Raw genomic sequence first — 20,000 nt, forward strand, 5'->3', positions numbered from 1 at the left:
TTTTTTTTTTTTTTTTGTTTTTTTTTTTTTTTTTTTTGTAGGCATGCCTCCCATTCGGGACTTGGTGAGCCACTCCCCTAACCAGTCAGGTTAGCTATTTAAATCTCACCTTTTTTTGCACTACGTGTGTTTGTGGTAGTTATGTGTTTCACACAATTTTGTCTTGATTTTTTTTTAATTTTTTTGTTCTTTGGCTTATGTTTTTCAATCATGTGTGCTGTGTGAATGACTTGAGTATACTTTCTCTGTGCCATTACATACTACATTTGGTTAAACATTTTTAATTTTCCAAAATATGTCAGAATTCATACCAAAAAGATGTTTGGACTATGTGGCACCTTAGCTTTAAAATACTAAGCCTTTTTTTTTTTTTTTTTTTAACCTCTATGCTTACATGTTAAAATGCCTCTTCGTGGTGTTAAATTGAATAATCTGTGCAAGCCTGTGCTTTACATCAGGGACATTTCACAGCCCGGTGGAGGAAACCACGTCTGGGGGCCTTTCTGTTTTGAATGTTGAGTTTATGCTGGGGTAGCAGGGAGGTGGGGACCCACAGCTGTGTGTGTTGCTCACTGGATATGACTGTGAAGAACACTTACTGTTTGTTTTTTAAGCAATATTTTGGAGCGAATGTGCTGTGTGAGGACTCTGGGATGTGCCATATGAAATGCTCTGGAGTAACGCAGCTAGTTCTGTGGGACGGTTTGTGCTGGCCCCGCCTGTCCTGCGCACCCATCGGGCTGCTGTGGGCTCAGGGCTTAGGAGAACGTTTTGTGTTGCCTCTCCTCTGTTTACCATGAGGACTGCTCTCGAGGGGTGGTGTGAATCCTCCTCTCCCTTCCCCTACCTCCCTTCCCTTGCGCTGAATTTGGCTGCTTAGCGAGTCAGTGCAGCATCTCCTCAGCACAAGAAGGACATGGACCTGTTGGAGCAGGGCCAGAGGAGGCCACAGGAATGATCCGAGGGCTGGAGCCCCTCTGCTACGGGGCCGGACTGGGAGAGTTGGGGTTGTTCAGCCTGGAGAAGAGGAGGCTGTGGGCAGAGCTGATTGCGGCCGTTCAGGGCTTAAAGGGGGCCCAGAGGAAAGGTGGGGACAATCTTTTTAGCAGGGCTGGTTGTGACAGGACAAGGGGTGATGGTTTTAAACTGAATCAGGGTAGGCTTAGCCTGGATATAAGGAAGAAATCCTTTACAATGACGGAGGTGACACAGTGGCATGGGTTGGCCCGGGAGGGGGTGGAGGCCCCATCCCTGGGAACATTCCAGGCCAGGTTGGACGGGGCTGTGAGCAGCCTGGTCTGGTTCAAGGTGTCCCTGCTCCCTGCAGGGGCTTGGGCTGGGTGACCCTAAAGGTCCCTTCCAACCAAAAGCATTCTGTGATTCTATGAACCCATGCGATGGAAAGCTAACTTTGAGGGTTCTTCATCTGCCTGTGGCTCAGCGAGCTGGCCTGGCTCACCGCAGTGCTGCTGGGGCGTTCGGTCCCGCACAGGTCAGGGCCCTGCGAGGGGAGAGGAAGGAGGGGCCCTTTTGGGAGAGCCACCACTTGTGCTGGGTTAGGCACAGGTGGACGCTGCACCCTTGCCCTGGCAGCTTTCCTGCCCTGCATTAACAGTTAGGAAACAATTGCAGAGGCAAACAGCCACATCTATTATTCTTGGGTTGGAGTACTTCAAGAAGACACTACAAAGCTTATTTACTAAAATGTGTTTTTTCATAGGGACCAAAGGTACAGTGATTGGGAAAGTATAGTATTGACAGTCTGTGGGCACCAGTATGTACTGGAACTGGAGAAAGAGACAGAGGGGGCAAGATGCAGATACTTATTAATTTACACTTCTCAATCCTACTGTGTAGTTTAGACCATGTGATGGTACTTTAAACCAAACAAACTGCTTCAGAAAATACGTAAGTGTCCTGCAAACGTTTCCTGCAGGAGTAACTCAGAGCTAGAAGGCATTGTATTATTAAATTACAAATTATTGAGAAAATCTAAGCAAATTGCTGAATTTTAAGGAACTCAGGTTTGTGTGGTTTTTTTTTTTTTTTTTTTTTTTTGTCCAGGATTTAGGCCACAAAAGTTCAGTTGCAGCTTCTAAATAGTTTTGGGGAGAAAACCAAGAGTAGGTTGTTACTGACTCGTTTTGCTGTGCACCAAATGTAGTATGTTGTCAGCTGTAGGGTTTTTTTTATTTTGAGGGGGTTGTGTGATATCTGGCAGATACAAAAAATCGGAGATAATACCTTGCTTATTTGGTATTTGTATACTTAATCTCAGAAGTTTGGGTGTTCTGGAGATTCAGATAGGAATATTTAAAAATGGTGGCTCATACTAGAAATCACTAATGCACATTTATGTCCAGGAAAAAGGCTGTTAGTCAAGGTAGTTTTGTACGTAATGGGAGAAAATTCTGGGTGACTGGAAATCAATCATTATAGGCTATTTGTGTATTGGCTCATTACAAACAGTGTATCGCATCTAAATTACTGTAATAGAATTTTAATAAACAAAAGTTTTCTTTTTATGTATTCTATTGTTGTGCAAATCGGGGTTTGTTTACCATTTCACTCTGGCTGGTAGCCATACCCTGTGTATCTTTCTCCACGCTGCATTCAGGCTGTTTGCCATCTGTGTGCTTTTGTGTTGTTTTTAAAATCGATGGTTTTACTGGGAGGATGTTTATGTAATCAAGATTTTGTTTTGGTAGGGCAGCTTTTGATGCTGCTGACTCTTGTTCATCAGAGTGCAGACAACTCTTAACTTTTAATATAGGTTAAATTTTTTTTTTTTTTTTTTTTTTAAATACCCACGTGAGATTGGAAATCTTGGGGTTTGTTGGACAATTGCTCAGATCCTGCAGTCTTTTTTCTAGTACCACGTCAGTAAGTGGTACTGGGTCATGGTTCTTCTCTTCAAGACACTGGAGCTGCCAGGCACTTCTAACTATTGCAGCTCCATTTTTACCTGCCACAGGTCTTTTCCCACTACTCCCTGTTCCAAACTGCCGTACCAGCATCCTTGTTTCTCATGGTGTAGTTGCTCATGTTGTAGTTGCTCTGTGAAGCCTAACTGATTGCTTTCATGCTCTCAAGCTTCCATCACCCTGGGTGCTGGAGGAGCAGTGGGTGATCCCTGCTCTGTGCTGCTCCAAGTTACGCACTCGCGAAGGCAGGGTCTTTGGCTTGGTTCTTTTTTACTGTAGGATGAATAATGTTGATATGGATTAAAAATTAATTTAAAATAGACCACAACTTGTTGCACATCTGTGTAATACTAGTAAACTGTCCATAGTAACTTAAATGTAAGCTTTTTTATTTGTTTCTTCCTGTTTCCTTATAGATCGAGATCATAAATTCAAATAATACAGTATTTAAATTTGTTGCTCTGATTTTAAAATGTGGGATTTTCTGCTTGTCATGGTGTTCTCAAATTCTTTTTGAGAGATGGAAGCACTGAAGCGAGGTCTCCTTAAACCTAAATCAACCGTGCTTCTCTTCAGACTGGCCAGTTGTGCTTTCACGCTGCAAACCACATCAACCCTTTTTGCGGTTTAGTTGGGGCACTGAGAACAGGCTCCTGCCAAATGATCCTAGCATTTGAGAGCTGAGCTATTGCCAAAATGTGTATCTTGTGTACCTTCTAACCTCTAAGTAGGTGGCAATTTTGACAAGCACTTTTAACGGAGTAGTTGCAACTCAGTTACTTGTTACTGAGCTGTATACAGGTTTGGGGCTTCGGTGTAGAATTGGTGCTCCTTGTAGCAGGAGGGAGAAGCTGGTAAGACTGGCAGCTTCCTTTCAGACTTCACCATGTATTCCTTGGAAACACAGGAGGTGTATAAATTAGTGGTATGTTTTTAAAGTAGTCAGTCCCTACATGTCCCTACATAGCTTTTGAGAAAAATAAAGGTTGATAATTGTAGCGGTTTGGTAGTTTTAGCCCTGTCTGTTAACCTGAACAGGTACAATGTCATGAAGGTATTTAGGCAAAGCGACTGTACCTGCCTTTTTCTAGGCAGATGTAAGGCATGTGCTGTAAAAATCCATTAAGAATGAGCAGGAGCTATAAAACTTTTTTTTTTCCCCTGCTGTCCTTAGGTACACATATTGTGAACACTCAAAGGCAAAAAAGGGAACAATGCTAAGAAAAGTTGGCAGCTTCTTTTTTAAAAAACCTGAATGGTTTAATGGCCAGAGAAGCATAGTTTGCTACGTATACAGCAATTGAGGGTACACTAGGTGGTTTTTCTCTCCATTCAGGCAAATGCCAAGTAAAAAACTTCACTGACATTACGCACTTGTGTTCTGTTACCAACTCCATCGCTTCACACTTCCACCGTTTCATCTTCTGGTGTACCTGTCTGACTGTGTTTTGATTTAACAGTCGGGGGGGGGGTCTGCAGTAAAGCTTTAGACGTATGAGATGAAAACTTGTATCACTTGTCTTATAGCAAATACTCTGTGGTGCATGTATTTAACCATGCAGTGTTGATAAGTTAATTAGGACGTATGTCACCTTGATTCCCAGACATGATCAGCTTATTTATTGAAAAATAAACAGTAGTTCTTATATAAACAAAAAATAAGAAGTGTCAGTTCAGCTACTGTATTTGATCTGGTTGGTCTTGTGTCTTTTGTGTCCAAATGTTGTTGTCTAAAAGAAAATATCTTAAGTAACTTATACTTAAGAAATCTTGCAGAATGTCTTTGGGGGTGGGAGGGGGTGTGTTTCTCTGGCTGTTGTCACACAGCAATTGGTTCTACTAGGTCAGTTTAATATCCTGTTTAGATTTCTGCCTGTCAGAGTGTCTTTGATCTTGTATAGTATTTTAGGTTTTAACATGTATATGTTCTTACACAACACTTTGTATATGGTGATCTAGAGTATTTTAAAAAAACCAAAACTATTTCTCTGCTAAAAAGAACTGTACCTTTAGAAGCGCTTAGTTGTGCTTTTTGTGAGACTGCATCTTTGCATGCTGGTGAGAAGTGTTCTAGGTCACGCGTGTGGCAGTGCTCTGAGCAGCCGTACTCGAAAGCTTTCTCTCGTCCTCAGTGACTGCAGCGTTAAGCAAAATAGTCCTTGGCTTAATATCTTTAGACGTTATTCTTTCCTCCCTCTTCTGTTGAATGAAGTAGTAATACTAAATTTATAATAATGCTCTTGGACTTTCCTTCTTCTCTTTAGATCTGAACCACAGTGGTCTAGGATCCCATTATGAAAATTCTCACTGGGGACCAGTCTCTTCAAATAGTGACTCCAGCACAAACTGGGATAAAGTTATTGTAGACGGCTCTGACAAAGAAGCATGGCCATCAATCACTGGCAGTGACCCAGAGTTGACATCAGAATGTATGGACACTGACTCTGCCTCTAGCTCTGGGTCAGAGAGAAACCTCGTTATAATGGCTTCAGGGAGCACAGGTGGTGAAAATGATGGCATTCGAAACGGCATTGGACATGGTTCTCAAAATAAGTTTGTGGTTGGTAGCAACAGCAATAATGTGGGCAACGGAAGTATTAATGGGCCGTGGGGTTTATCCCATGGAACCATAATAAGCACATGTCAAGTTTCTGTGGATGCTCCTGACAGCAAATCTGAAAGTAGCAACAATAGAATGAATGCTTGGGGCACCATAAACTCTTCATCAAATGGAGGGTTAAATCCAAGCACTTTGAATTCGAATGGCAACCATGGTGCCTGGCCTGTATTGGAGAACAATGGACATGCCCTGAAAGGGTCTGTAGGGAGCGGTAACCCTGGCACAAATATTCAGTGCAGTACCATAGGTCAGATATCGAATAGTCAGAGTATTAACTCTAAAGTGGGTGGTTCAGCCCATGGTTCCTGGGGAAGCCTTCAGGAAAATTGTGATTCTGAAGTAAGTGGTACACGGAAGGTTTCATTCAGTGGGCAACCTCAAAACCTTAACACTGAAATGAATGGACCAAATAACACTACTAACTTTATGACCTCTAGTTTACCAAACTCTGCTGGTTCAGTGCAGATTAACGAACTGCCTAATAATACAGGGCATGGGGCCTGGCGTGTGAGCACAATGAATCATTCTCAGATTCAGGCCTCTCCAGTTACAAATGGCACTTCCATTTCTCATCTTAGCAATGGTGAGACAAAAAATGGTGGATCTTATGGTACTACATGGGGTGCCTATGGTTCTAACTACTCTGGAGACAAATGTTCAGGCCCAAACAGCCAAGCTAATGGTGACACTGTGAATGCAACTCTAATGCAGCCAGGCATTAGCGGGCCTGGCAGCACTAACTTTCAAATCAATGGGAATAAAGGAGGAGGGGTGTGGGAGGCAGGGACAGTCAACTCCCAGAATATGCCATGGGGAAGCGGAAATGGTGCAAGTGCTGGCGGGAGTAGAAGAGGATGGGGCAACCCTGCACAAAATGCTGGCACTAACATTTCAAACGGGGAATGGAGTAAACTGCCTAGTAATCAGCATTCCAATGAAAGCGTGAATGGAAACAGCAGGAAGTTTACAAACGGATGGAAATCTACTGAGGAGGATGACCTTAACAGCCAGAGTTCTGCCACTTCTCAGATAACTGAGCAGAACAGCGCATGGGCCAAAACAGGTACGGGGGACAGCGAAGGTAGTTCGGAGAGCACTGGATGCCATGAAGACAGAGTAACTACAGAAGGACAGAACCGAGAGAGAAGGAAAGTTGACCAGCATGCATTACTCCAAAGTATAGTGAACAGAACTGACTTAGATCCACGTGTCCTTTCCAACTCTGGTTGGGGACAGACTCCAATCAAACAGAACACTGCCTGGGATACTGAAACATCACCAAGGGGTGAAAGAAAAACTGACAATGGGACAGAGGCCTGGGGAGGCTCTGTGACACAGACTTCCAGCTCAGGGGGATGTGTGGATAGACCTAGCCCTAATAATAATGATACCTCATCTGTATCAGGGTGGGGAGATCCAAAGTCTGCTACAAGGTGGGGAGACTCCAAAGGGTCAAACAGCCAAGGGGGGTGGGAAGAAGATTCTGCTGCTACAGTAATGGTCAAGAGCAATCAATCATGGGGAAGTGGCAAAGAGGAAAAGTCATCTTGGAATGACGCACAGAAGATCAAACAGGGATGGGGAGATGGACAAAAGGCCAGCCAGGGTTGGACAGTTTCTGCCGGTGACAGCTGGGGTGAAAATTCAAGAAGTAACCATTGGGGTGAGTCTAAGAAATCCAGTTCGGGAGGTAGCGACAGTGACAGATCAGTATCTGGCTGGAACGAGCCAGGTAAATCAAATTCTGTTACTTGGGGAGGTAATAATACAAACCCAAATAATTCTTCAGGATGGGATGAGCCTGCAAAGTCTAATCAGAACCAGGGCTGGGGAGACCCTCCTAAATCCAATCAGCCTCAAGGTTGGGGGGATTCGTCAAAGCCAATCAACTCTCCAGAATGGAACAAGCAAGATGTTGGCTCTTGGGGAGCACCATCTGCCACAAACAAACCCCCGGGGTCAGGCTGGCTGGGTGGACCGATGCCGGCACCAGCGAAGGAGGAAGAACCCACTGGCTGGGAGGAGCCATCCCCTGAATCAATACGCCGTAAGATGGAAATTGATGATGGAACTTCTGCTTGGGGTGACCCAAGCAAATACAACTACAAAAATGTGAATATGTGGAATAAAAATGTCCCAAACAGTAGCAGCAGTTCAGACCAGCAAGCACAGGTACATCAGCAGCTACTGTCTTCAAGTGCCATGTCTAGCAAGGAGAGCAGTTCGGGTTCTGGTAAGGCTTGGTTTTATGCAAATTTGTGTTTTCTGTTAATTGTAAAACAATTTTTTTTGTTCTTGCTTCATATAACAATAGTTTCAAAGTGGAAAGGAGAAGGTGCCAGTGAAATACCATTTTTAGTTATTAAAAATAACAGCAATGCTCAGACGTTTGGTATTTTTATGCAGATTGGAAGATGTGTTCTAGTTTTAAATAGCTAGAGTAATAAAGGCTAGACAGCTCTACTTGAATTCTGGGGTGTGGGAACACAGAGAAAATAGTATCCAAGGAATGAAAGTGTTTTTCCTCATTTGATTCTAAAATGGTTAAAACTTGATGTTGCCAAAGATCCTCCCCCTCCCCCCCAAAAAAAGTGTTGAGCTGCTACAGGACAGAGTGAAGGGTGGTGGCTTGATATGGACTCAAGATCAGACTTTCTGATCTTGTAGTCTGGGGAGCAGTGAATAATGATACTGACAGATGAGCTTGCGTGGTGTTTATGAAGTATTTTGTGCCCTGTCTCTTTTTCAGCTGTGAAGTAGCTTAAATATAACAAGCTCTTAGAAACTTAATACCATAGAAATTTCTATTGTCAAAATGTGATTCTTTACATAGGAAATCTGTATTTTTGTGACTTTTTTATGGAACAGCTTACAGTTGTAGTAATCACCTTCATACAAAATATGAATGTGTACTTACATGCTTTTTATTGTATGTTATGGATCTAGAAAAGGCAAAACACTTGAGTCTCTTTAGATAGCTTTTAAAATCCTGTTTAAAAACATGCCAATAACTCATACTGCTTTAAAAAGGTTGGGGAGAGCCTTCTACTCCAGCCACTACTGTAGATAATGGAACGTCAGCGTGGGGTAAACCCATGGATACCGGTACTAGCTGGGGAGAACCCATCAGCGATGCAGCAGGCACCTCTGGCTGGGGAAACGCTTCTCTTGGTCAACAGGCTTCAAATAAACCTGGTGAGTGCTTTCTGCGTCGTCTTTGATTAAAGGTATTTGAGGACGGTGAAAGACCCTCTCTAGAAGCTTTATGTTTTTGAGGGCTTTTTTATCTTGAAGTAAACATCAAGTTGACTTCTGTGTTAAGAGCAGTCAGTTGCTACTGAAATGTTAATGTGCTGGCTTTTTTTCCACAACCAGGGCCTAAATCTATGCAAGATAGTTGGTGTGGAGATGATATGCCATTGACAGGCAGTCGTCAAACCAGCTGGGAGGAAGAGGAGGATGTAGAGATTGGAATGTGGAACAGTGGTTCTTCACAAGAAGCTAACCCATCTTTAAATTGGCCACCATATATGAAAAAAATGCCCACAAAGGTAATGAGGAGATTGCCTCGAGGTTTTTGTGCTGTAGCCATTTCTAAAAGCTGAGTCAGAACAGATTGCTGCATTGAGTACCATTAAGCTTTAATCTTCATTCATAACATTTTATGATGTAATTTAAGCAGTAGGTGGTGAACATCTTCTGAGTATTACAGGAATTCCTTTCTGTTTTTAAGGGAATAATGAAAGGTGGAAATAAGCAAGATGAAACATGGATCAATCCATTCATTAAGCAATTCACAAATCTCAGTTTTTCAGTAAGTATTTACCTCTACCTGGCTTTACTGCCTTCTTGCAGAGCTAGTTATAATGCATAAAGATGAAAATGCTTAATTGCCTAGTGTTCACTTTCATAGTATTTTTCTTTTTACTTCTGTTTGTTTCTCCTTCATCCCTTTTCCTTGCATCCTCATTACAAAAAGACCTATTTGTTGATGAAAAGTGTATTCGTAAACGCTACCTAGGTATTCACCCAGTAGTCTGATGTTGTACGTAACATTACGTACACGTTTTGGTGAAGATGCCTGTTTTCAATTGGGTAACAACTAAAGGGAGAAAATGCTTTAAATTTGCATCTGATTTGTCTCGATTTTTTTTCTTGCAGGTTTGAATTGAAATAGTATATAGGAATCTCTTGTTTTAGCTTTTAAAAATATTATTATTAAATAATTATGATTCATTTTATTAATTCAGAGAGAATCACCAGAAGAAACCATACAGAGCAATAAGATGGACATGTCTGGAGGTAAGAATAGAAGAACGTAGCTGGGTTTTATTACTTTCCTTTCCAGTCTCTCCTTTAGTTTATATCCTTCTGTGAATTACTCTTTAAAAGCTCTCTATATTATATATAGTTATAGCTGTATATGGTTAAACATATATTTCCCTAAAGAAAAGGAATACCCTTGTAGAGAAAAAAAATAGTGTGCGTGAGTAATGCTACACACCTGAATCACCTGGTCGCTATAATCATGTTATCCATAAATCAAGCTACGCTTATGTATATATATATTAAGCTGACATGAAAGAGTGCTTTCAAGGTTTGTTTCTTGTAATACAAGTATCTAGGTTGCCTTTTGGACACCTGCACTAAATATCAACAGAAATGTTCCCGATACCATGCTCGCTCATTGTGGTTCGTTCTTGGAAGCACATTTTCAGTTCTAAGAACTAAACTAATACTGAACAATTGCTTTAGAAATGCTTAAACCTGAGTGTGAAGTGACTTGTGAGCAATTTATTTTATTTGAATCCATTGACTGTTATGATTCCTCTAGCAAATAAAAAATAGTATAATTCTTGAATACATTAATAACAATATAATAATAGAATATTTAATTTAAAGTAATTGTAGCATTGTAGTTGTTGTTGTAGTTGCACTCTTTTTTTATTCAGGTTCAAAACTGAGTATTTTCACTTTGGGGCTCATAGTCTGTTGTGTAAAGAAATTGTTCTTTGAATTTTAGATTTTAATATTAATGGCAAGCCTCATATTTAAATTATTTCAATTTTTTTTTAATTTGAATTTAAATCATCTGCTTGGAAAGTAATTCTGTTGCACTGTATGCAGTAAAGTATTAACGGGCTCCTTCATTACTGCTTCTGTTTTGATCTAGCTTGCCTAGTGGAATTAATGATAAAAGATAACTTAAAATTTGCTTTTAATAAACACAAATACTTTAAATTTGTGAGGTGGGTTTCTTTTTTTAGCTAAGTAGGTTTATTCTTAACTGAATCAAATTAAAGGGCCTCTAGAATATTACACAGTGTAAGGGATGTGATAAAGATGCTACTTCAAAGCCAGGACAATGCTTATTGCTACTAAAAACAGTGGCATTCACAACTGGAAACTCAACTTTAAACAATTATACTTTCCCTTTTTTTAACAGAAAACTGAGAATGGTATTTTTGTGAAGCCTAGCAAAGTCTGCTGGTGCTTTGCTGATTCCAGGTTTTAAGTTGTCTGTAGCCATCGATTCCCTTTTCGGTAAAGCCCAGAGAGCTGAACGCTGAACTGATGTTTTCTTTTATTAGCGTCTAGCCTGAGCGCTGTATTAGTTCAGCCCTTTGTAAGCAGGAGCTGGTTTCGAGTGTATCTGGAAAACAGAATAGTGTTCCGTTCAATGTTGTAGTCACATCTTTCACCTTTTCCTAGGGTTATTGCAAGATAAGCGAATGGAAATGGATAAGCATGGCCTCAATGTTGGAGATTACAATCGTGTGGTTGGAAAAGGCCCTGGTTCTCGTCCTCAAATTTCCAAAGAGTCTTCCATGGATCGCGGTCCTTACTTTGATAAGGTTAGTAGGTGTCTCGCTGCTGGACACTTCTCAACTTCTTTGACTCTGCGTTCTAAGTAGTTACCTGCGTGCTCCCTAGCTTCCTGCATTTAGCGGAGAGGAAAATTAGAGCTTTCTCGTTAATCTGTAAGAGATGTTTTGTTCTTTTTAACTTACTGATATATAATACTAAGCACTTTCTGTCGCCCAGTTGCAGTGCAAATGACTAACCTGATCTCTTTTGTTTTCTACCTATTTCCTGCTGGTGCTGGACTGTCATGTGACTCTTCCCTTCTGTTCCCGGCAATGGTTTCTCCATTCCGCTTGCTTGCTGGCTGGTTGTTGCGCATCGGTTTGTCTGTCCAATCAGGATGGCATTGTAGCAGACGAGTCCCAAAACATGCAGTTTATGTCCAATCAAAACATGAAGCTTCCCCCTTCAAATAATGCACTACCTAACCAAGCCCTTGGCTCCCTAGCAGGGCTGGGTATGCAAAACTTGAATTCTGTTAGACAGGTAAGGCTGTGTGCATATCCTTGGCATGTTACTTGACAGCATTTAATATCTTTTGATGTAACATCCTAGCTACCTATTGATTGTGACTGATATGTGTTTGACTTCTAATTCAAATGTATAGGGGTGGGAGAAGTGGCAGAAGAGGTGTATTGTCACTAACTGTCCCTCCTTTCCCCAGAATGGCAATCCCAGTATGTTTGGTGTTGGTAATATAGCAGCACAGCCCAGGAGCATGCAGCAGCCTCCAGCACAACCTCTTAATTCATCTCAGCCTAATCCACGTGCTCAAGTGCCTCCTCCATTACTATCCCCTCAGGTAATTGAGTGCAGAAAACGTTCGGAGTATAAAACACTAAAATGCTGCTTCAGAAAGTTGTTTCATGTTTATTGCTGCTGCTGGTATTTATTCTGTAAATATTTGAAAACATACTTGCCTTGGTGAGTGTTTTGGAAACCAGGCAACTGTTGACCGCACGTTAGAATGTTCTGCGCCTAGTATAACTAATTGCACACCAGTGCCAGTCACCCTTCATGCTGGTCCATTTTGCAGGTTCCAGTATCATTACTGAAGTATGCACCAAACAACGGTGGCCTGAGCCCACTTTTTGGCCCACAACAGGTAGCCATGTTGAATCAACTGTCCCAGTTAAACCAGCTTTCTCAGATCTCCCAGTTACAGGTAAGCTAACAAAGCTAGTCGCTCTGTGTTCTGTTTGAAAGTCTAAGTAGAGACTTATGTCAGCTGTAAACTGTTCTTAAAAAAACCACCACAAAACACTGTCTCCTAGCGGTTGTTGGCTCAGCAGCAAAAAGCGCAGAATCAAAGAAGCATGCCTTCTGGTGGTCGTCAACAGCAGGAGCAGCAGGTAAATAAATACGTTTATTACTAACTTCTCAAACTATCTCTGAAAACTGTTTTTCGTCCTGAGCTGCATTTCTTGTTATAAACTGTACTGAAGTGTGCAAGAGTGAGTGCGATTTTGACAAGCTTTAGAGGAGTGACTTAGCTTTAATGCTGGTGTTTTGCTGTGCTAAGATGCGTTTCATCATCTATCTTTAAATGTGGAAAAGCTTTTGCCTATTTATATTGTAACTGCTCTGTTTTTTTAAGGGTCGATCTCTTAGTATGCAGCAACAGATGATGCAACAGTCCCGTCAGCTCGATCCAAACCTGTTAATGAAGCAGCAAACTCCACCCTCTCAACAGCAGTCACTCCATCAACCCACCATGAAATCTTTCCTGGAGAATGTCATACCCCATGCTACTCCTGAGCTACAAAAAGGGCCATCACCAATAAATGCATTCAGCAGCTTCCCGATAGGTGGGTTTCTCCATGCTAATATCATACAGTCAGTTAATGCCGATGTGACGCGCAGCCTTTCTTCTCTCCTTGCCTGCCGCCTCTGAAAACAAGAGTGATTGTAATCCTGTTAGCACTTAGAATTTTAATGGAAGTAGTAATTCTTTGTGGGGCTTACCAAAGAACTTTTTTTGCAAGTGCACTTGTTCCCAGAAGTGACTGTCTGTATTTCAGTACAAAATGCTTTGCATTCTTAAAAGAATGTCTGTCTCTATTTCTTTTTATCCTCTGGGTCCCGAGGATGATACAGAGTCCTTTTGCAGTTATGATTCCTGGAGCTAAAGGACTTTTAGAAGTAGAATCCATACAAAGAATCCATTGATGTGGTCTCACTTCTTTGGATTATGAAAACGTTCTCAATGAATCTGGAATGGCATAGGTAGAACAAAATGTTAATTTCCCTGTTAGTGGTTTTGTCCAGGAAAGAAAGCTTTTAGCTCTGCATTTTTTAAAGAATGGTTGTCTCATTTCAGGCAAAATGTCTGAACATTTATAAATACAAACATCTCCTGTTTCTTTCTCCCTACATTTCCAGGCTTCTGTCCAATTTCTACTTCAGAAATTCCAGGCTTGTATATTTTCTCCTTACTTTAGGTCCCTTTTAAATGCTATCTTACCCTTCCTACAACTGTATACCACTTACCTCTTGTTCCTTTTCCCTATTTTTTTCCTCCTCTTCAGTTTGCTTTTCTCCTACATTATTGTAATCTGGTCATTTCTGTTGGGCTGACTTCCTTTGCATTCTCATTGCCCTTTGTAGAAAAGTTTTTTGTTTAATAGGGACTGCTGCTGAAATCCTTGTGCTTATAGGTGGGGTATGATGGAGCCAGTGGATCGGTGCAGGCTGTGCTGTTGCACTGCATGTGGCACACTGGAATTCTGCTTGTGGCCAGTCTTAAGTCCAGGCTGCTGCTTAATAGTTGCTGATGATGATTGGCATTAAGATCTAACTACTGCTTTCGTTCAAAGGGCAAGGCATAAAAATGAAGTTTGTTTAGCTATTGGAGACACTGTGTTAGGTCTAATGAAAGGAATATTTAACTTTCTCACCACACTTCATGCTGAGTAATTGCATCCTGCCTACTTTAAGGTTCCTTTCATTTCTTGAGTTGAATTGCTGTATACTGTTGTCCAGTAGGTGCTTTCTCACCTTAATCATTGCCACATTTCAGGAACCTGCAGTATATGTAAGATTGCTTTGAGATCCCTCAGGAATCTGCTGCAGTATACGTAAGAATTCTTTGGGATCCCTTTGGAGTAGTACTGTATAGCGATATGAGCAAGTGGAGCCACACTCAGTCCACGAATAAAAGCTTAAGGGTAGAAATAGTAGGTTGCTGGAATTTCTCCACCCTTTAGTGAAAAATTGAGACAAGAGGAGTATTGGTAGCATCCTCCAAGTGTACAAAGTATAGTAGCATAGTCGCGTGAGGTGGAGCTGAACTTGCCAAGTTGCCTTCTGGAAAACTTGCAGGTATGTTATTTTTTCCATGTTCTAATATTAGTGTCAGGAGACCTAGCAACGAAAGGAGGGCGATCCTGTTTACATTCTGGGGAGGTGAATTTGTCAAGCTTCACTAGATACTTGTTCATCAAAAGCAGAGATTGGGGGTGGGTGCTGCAGTCATATCCTGATTCATTTACAGAATTAAGTATTTCTAATATTAAAAATACCTTTTTCTGCCAAATACTGAGTATAGCAGAACAATATAAAATCTTCCACAATTGGATATGAAGAATTACTTCTGGAAAGACTGTTTAAATTCTAGGTTATGTCCAGGGACTAATGTTCATCCCTCAGTCCACAGGTTTCAAATATGGAGCTGTGGACATGGCTCTGTGACTGCCAAGGGGCTGGCATCAACCTCATCAGCTAGACGTGTCTCTGTGCCAGCTTGTGATCTTTCTAACCCTTCTTTTTAGAGGTCTGTCTCTAAAGCTTCTCCAGAGTTAGAAGAAGGGTTGTTGTGCACAGGTTCTTGCTCTGACAACAGCAAAATGGTGGAGGGAGAGGTGTCAAAACTGCATCGACTGGACTTTTCCTTTTTGCTGCTTCAGCTATCTACAGTTGTTATATTTCTTAAAACTCGGCTGTCCTGTTACAGGGCACTTCGAGAGTTTTCAAGGGGCTGCTTTTCTGGCATCAATGTCTGCTCATGCCTTTAAGAAAAACATATGAAAACAAACAAACCACTTTCTATATGGCAGTGCATATCAACTTAGGAACAAAATTAAGCACTAGTTTCCAGTGCTGAATGAAGGTGTTTCTAGCAGAGATTTGAGAAGTTCCCTATGTGCCTCTGGCCCCAAGTTAAAATGCTGTAGTGGTTTATTTTCAGAAAGGGAGTAAATAGATCTGAAGGGCTGGAAACTTTACCAGGTACGGCTGTGAGTAAAGGATTCCTACAGACCTGGAAAGGGAGCAGCGTGCCAAAGTCAAAAGCATGGGCACATCGTTCAAACCCAGAGTAGCTGGTTCTCGCAGGTACTTGGATTGATTTGGGTTGGCATCGTGCTGATTCTCTGGCAGATAAACATTTTGAAATACAGACAGCAGCTTAGAACAGACAAGTTTGGTTTGTTTTCTCTTACTGAGGTTTTAATAGCTGTGAACAGGATAAATGGAGGAGGGGAGTAGTGTTACTTGTGCAGTTCCACGCAAAGTGCTCGTCTGTGCTGGTGCGGTTCAGAAGCTGGTGAGGTGTCCTGTTGAAAGCCCAAATAAGAATGGGAATGAGGTTGTAACTGCAGATACCAGTACATAACTTCTGGGGAATAGGGGTGAGTACAGACACCCTCCCGCTGAGAAAAATGTCTTCTGTAACGGAGCACAGCTCCTCAAAGTGCAGCACCTCCGCTTTGTAGGGTGAGATCAGTTGTTGCTCTGGTGCTAGACTGGTGTTAGAAATGCCACGGTTTTTTAGATGTTGACATTTGAGTTTCTCTAACTTCCTCAATGGCTTCTTCCGCTGACATTTTTGCATGAAGACATCAGCTGAGAACTTCGGAGCGCTTTGCATTGCTTAGCTTAGCTTCTGTCTGCAGTAAGTTCACTGTATTAAATGCTAGAACATTTCTCAAAACCAGAGATTTGAAAGCATGAAATAACCATAGCAATATGCTCTTAAATGTTTGTTAGGACAACAGTGGTGATTAGCAGAAGAAAAACATTTGGTCTGTATTTCATAAGCTATCTGTGTTTTTAGGAATGAACTCAAACTTGAATGTAAACATGGATATGAGCAGTATTAAAGAGCCACAATCTCGACTGAGGAAATGGACTACAGTAGACAGCATTTCTGTGAACACATCCTTAGATCAAAACTCCAGCAAACATGGTACGTTAAACATGTCATTAAGTAGCATCCGATTACGCATCAGCTTCTCACATTCTGTGTATAAAATGCAGGTTTGCTATATTTAGGCCTGTAGCTGTACCTACTGCTGTTCGTGTTGCTACAAGCAGTCAGAATCTGTATTGTGTTGTTTGTGCCAGATTTGCCGCTTGTCTTGCGCAGCAGCCCATAGCTTTCTTGGATGTTTTTCCTTGCAGGAGTGACCTTGTGATGAGGTTTAGTAGGAGCGTTGTGCAGAATTCCTTTTTAACCAGACTTTTCTTGAAGTGTGACCATTGCTACTAGCTTTACCTTAATCTGGATTGGAATGCTTCATGTATGTTCAAACCAAAAACTTTAGGTTTTCTAGCTTGCCTTCCCCCCACCCCGCTGGCCTTGAAGTGATTTATGGGGATTTAACTCTGGGTGCGTGCGCTCTGGTTGTGTCTGACATTTTTAGTTACAGGTTTTGGTTATGAATGTGTATGTTTACATTCTAAAAATGGGGAGACCTTAGAAGGGGTAGACTAGGACCATTGCTCTGCTTAATTTTAGAGGAGGCGGACTTGGTTGCTTAATATTTCATTCCAGTAATCAGGGTTCATACAGCATTTCGACTGTTTCAGTTGCTTGAAATCTCATCCAGTTAAAATTTGAGTCTCTAGCACAAAGGGTCGGTGTCTAAAGATAGTTATAAAATTTCTCCAGTCTCCTATTACTGTTCAGTCTTGAGATTGTTTGGGTATTTTTAGATTTTGTCAGCTGTTTTCCTACTCTGAAATGACTCGATTCCTTAAGCATCTAGTGGAGATACCCTGCTACTGCAATTCTGAACTTCATCTGGTTGTTACAGATGAACACAAGTAAGAAACGTTGGTGTCGCTTTAGCTGTAGGTAATGTTTTCTGAATAGTATTAGGAACTTGATTAGTGGAACTCCGTATTGCATTGACTCACTAGTAAAAGCCATTTATTCCCTCAGAACTGGAGAGTGTCTTTGGCTTTGCTGTGTAATAACTTCTAAACTTCTTACAGGATTTGCACGGCAGCAGATAGCTCGTGTACTTCCTTCTTCTGCCTCCAGTGATTTTGTTTACTTTTCTTTTTTTTTCCCCTCCCAGGAATATGAGTAGAATTTAGAGCTTTGCAGTAGCTAAAGACCCTTCAGATTTTATAGATGTTTCTTGCAAGAGCCCTCCCATTGTGGGATATATTCTCACTACCCCTGTTACCTGGTTGGGGTCTCACAGAATGCTCTTGCACTCTTGAATTAATATTTTACTTACATTCAATAAGTGTACTATTTTAATGAGATGATGTCGTGGGAGATTATTCTTACGGCTTTAGCGTGAATTATTCAGAGACATTTCATTTTAGATTATATAATCCTGTATGATTTCCTGTATAACTTGACATCATAAGAGGACGGTGTGCTGCTATATATTTCATGAATGCTTTACATGGGCGTGTTTTTATATATGCATGTAGGTATATGAAAATAGAAAAATTGGCCATGAAAAATATTTGATGACTTTTTTTTTTTTTTTATTAGGTGCTATTTCAAGTGGTTTTAGGCTGGAAGAGTCTCCATTTGTTCCATATGACTTTATGAACAGCAGTAATTCACCAGCTAGTCCTCCTGGATCGATTGGGGATGGCTGGCCCCGTGCCAAATCGCCTAATGGCTCTAGCAGTGTTAACTGGCCGCCAGGTACGCAACACCAGCCGCTTTGCGCGGTTCTTACCGCTCAGCTGTTTCTTCTATATTCCTTGGTCGTTATGCATGGAGGGAGCAGGGAAATGGCCTACAGAAAAGCATTAAGGGTGTGTTTTTAGCAGGTGGAAATTGAGAGCGGTAATTCTGTCGTACAAAGAGAAGCATATCTCCCTGCTTTGAGACTTTACCCTGGTGAGACGGGACCAGAAAAAGTAGAAATGAAGTGAATAAAGTGAAAAGAAGACTAAATTAAGTCAATTAAATGCTGAAAAGGTTTTGGATTTTCAGTCATTAAGAGATCTAATGTTTAGACAGCTGTTTCCTGATTAAAAAAAAAAAAAAACAAAAACCCAAATAAGCTTCTTTTTTGAACCTCTCTTCCTAGAGTTTCGTCCTGGTGAGCCATGGAAAGGTTATCCAAACATCGACCCTGAAACTGACCCTTACGTCACTCCTGGCAGTGTCATAAACAATCTTTCAATTAATACTGTGCGGGAAGTTGACCACCTCAGGGACAGGAACAGTGGTATGTCCAGAGCCTGCGTTTCCTAACTGTTGCAATCATCCTTCAGTCACACAGAGGCACTGTTGACTTGGAGATGTGTTTGCTACTTGCTCATCTCCTTGTTGATCTTTTGTGCTGGGGGTTTAACGGCTGCAAAGCTCATCTTTTGGCTCAAGCGCTGCTGCTTGATGCAATGCAACAGATATTCCAACAATGTGGGCCGAGCGAGCGCTGCTGATCGGCGGTCTGATGTCATTCTGTGCACAGAGAGGCAGCGTGTTTGAAAGCAGGCAAGCAAAACTTGACAGCCTAGCCATTGCAGTAGTGTAGCTAGCCTTGCTTGCAGCGAGCGCAGGGCGCTTCCCGCTGCTGAGTGTGCTTGCCACCATGTGCCTCTGGATCAAGGATGAGGACTGAGGAAAGTGCGGGAGGTCCCTTGTCTGACTGCGCAGACGTGTTCAGTCTGGACTACAAGTCGTGCCTTTTTAATTTTATTGCATTTGTGATGAGATGTGTTGTGATTGATGTCTGTCTTTATTATAGGGTCATCCTCATCTTTGAACACCACGCTGCCTTCAACTAGTGCCTGGTCATCCATTCGTGCCTCCAACTACAATGTTTCCCTCAGCAGTACAGCACAAAGCACTTCAGGTGATGTCTGCTTACGTTGCTCTGAGCTGGTGTTTCTTCCCCTTCACGGCCTTCAGGGGAATCTTAATAAATGTTGATAAAATGTTAATAAAAAGTAGTCCCGAGGCCTCGTCTGAGTGGTGACTGCACTCATTTTCAAAGCAGCTATTTCTTTTTTACTCTAGTTTAGCAGCTTTTATTGTAGCAAGGTGACGGTTCCAGCAGCGTAGTGATTGTGGTTGTCTTTCTTTGTCTTTTTAGTAGCCAGAAACAGTGATTCCAAATCAACATGGTCTCCTGGATCAGTCACTAACACCTCTCTGGCTCATGAGCTGTGGAAGGTCCCTTTGCCACCTAAAAGCATCACTGCTCCGTCCCGCCCACCTCCAGGGCTAACAGGCCAGAAACCACCGTTGTCCACTTGGGATAATTCCCTTCGTTTGGGTGGAGGATGGGGAAATTCTGATGCCAGATATACCCCTGGTAAGGATGTCTTTTTGTGTATGAAGGTTTTTTGGTTTGTTGTTAAGCTAGGGAGTCTCCTGTGCGCTTGGTTAG

General features: G+C 41.7%; 1 protein-coding gene across 7 annotated transcripts in view; it reads left to right on the plus strand.

The window, feature by feature from the left end:
* Positions 1-20,000, plus strand: part of TNRC6A (trinucleotide repeat containing adaptor 6A) — a 57,418-nt gene that overhangs the window by 31,055 nt on the left and 6,363 nt on the right. For 3 of the 7 annotated variants that reach the window (XR_004843217.1, XM_035903563.1, XM_009648083.2), the window contains 16 exons: positions 42-89; positions 5,189-7,777; positions 8,575-8,739; positions 8,920-9,095; positions 9,278-9,358; positions 9,795-9,846; positions 11,257-11,399; positions 12,074-12,211; positions 12,446-12,574; positions 12,684-12,761; positions 13,007-13,217; positions 16,463-16,594; positions 18,143-18,301; positions 18,693-18,833; positions 19,356-19,463; positions 19,704-19,925. Coding sequence is in view for 6 of the 7 variants with exons in the window: in XM_035903563.1 (XP_035759456.1) it covers positions 42-89; positions 5,189-7,777; positions 8,575-8,739; positions 8,920-9,095; positions 9,278-9,358; positions 9,795-9,846; positions 11,257-11,399; positions 12,074-12,211; positions 12,446-12,574; positions 12,684-12,761; positions 13,007-13,217; positions 16,463-16,594; positions 18,143-18,301; positions 18,693-18,833; positions 19,356-19,463; positions 19,704-19,925 (4,572 nt within the window). In the remaining variant the exon portion in view is untranslated. Of the gene's footprint in view, positions 1-41; positions 90-5,188; positions 7,778-8,574; positions 8,740-8,919; positions 9,096-9,277; positions 9,359-9,794; positions 9,847-11,256; positions 11,400-11,748; positions 11,896-12,073; positions 12,212-12,445; positions 12,575-12,683; positions 12,762-13,006; positions 13,218-16,462; positions 16,595-18,142; positions 18,302-18,692; positions 18,834-19,355; positions 19,464-19,703; positions 19,926-20,000 lie in introns of all 7 variants that reach the window. The other 4 variants (XM_035903567.1, XM_035903564.1, XM_035903565.1 and 1 more) reach the window with 4 other exon arrangements.

This window comes from Egretta garzetta, unplaced genomic scaffold (genome assembly GCF_000687185.1).
Source record: "Egretta garzetta isolate BGI_Z169 unplaced genomic scaffold, ASM68718v1 scaffold71, whole genome shotgun sequence".
NCBI classification, from domain to species: Eukaryota; Metazoa; Chordata; class Aves; order Pelecaniformes; family Ardeidae; genus Egretta; species Egretta garzetta.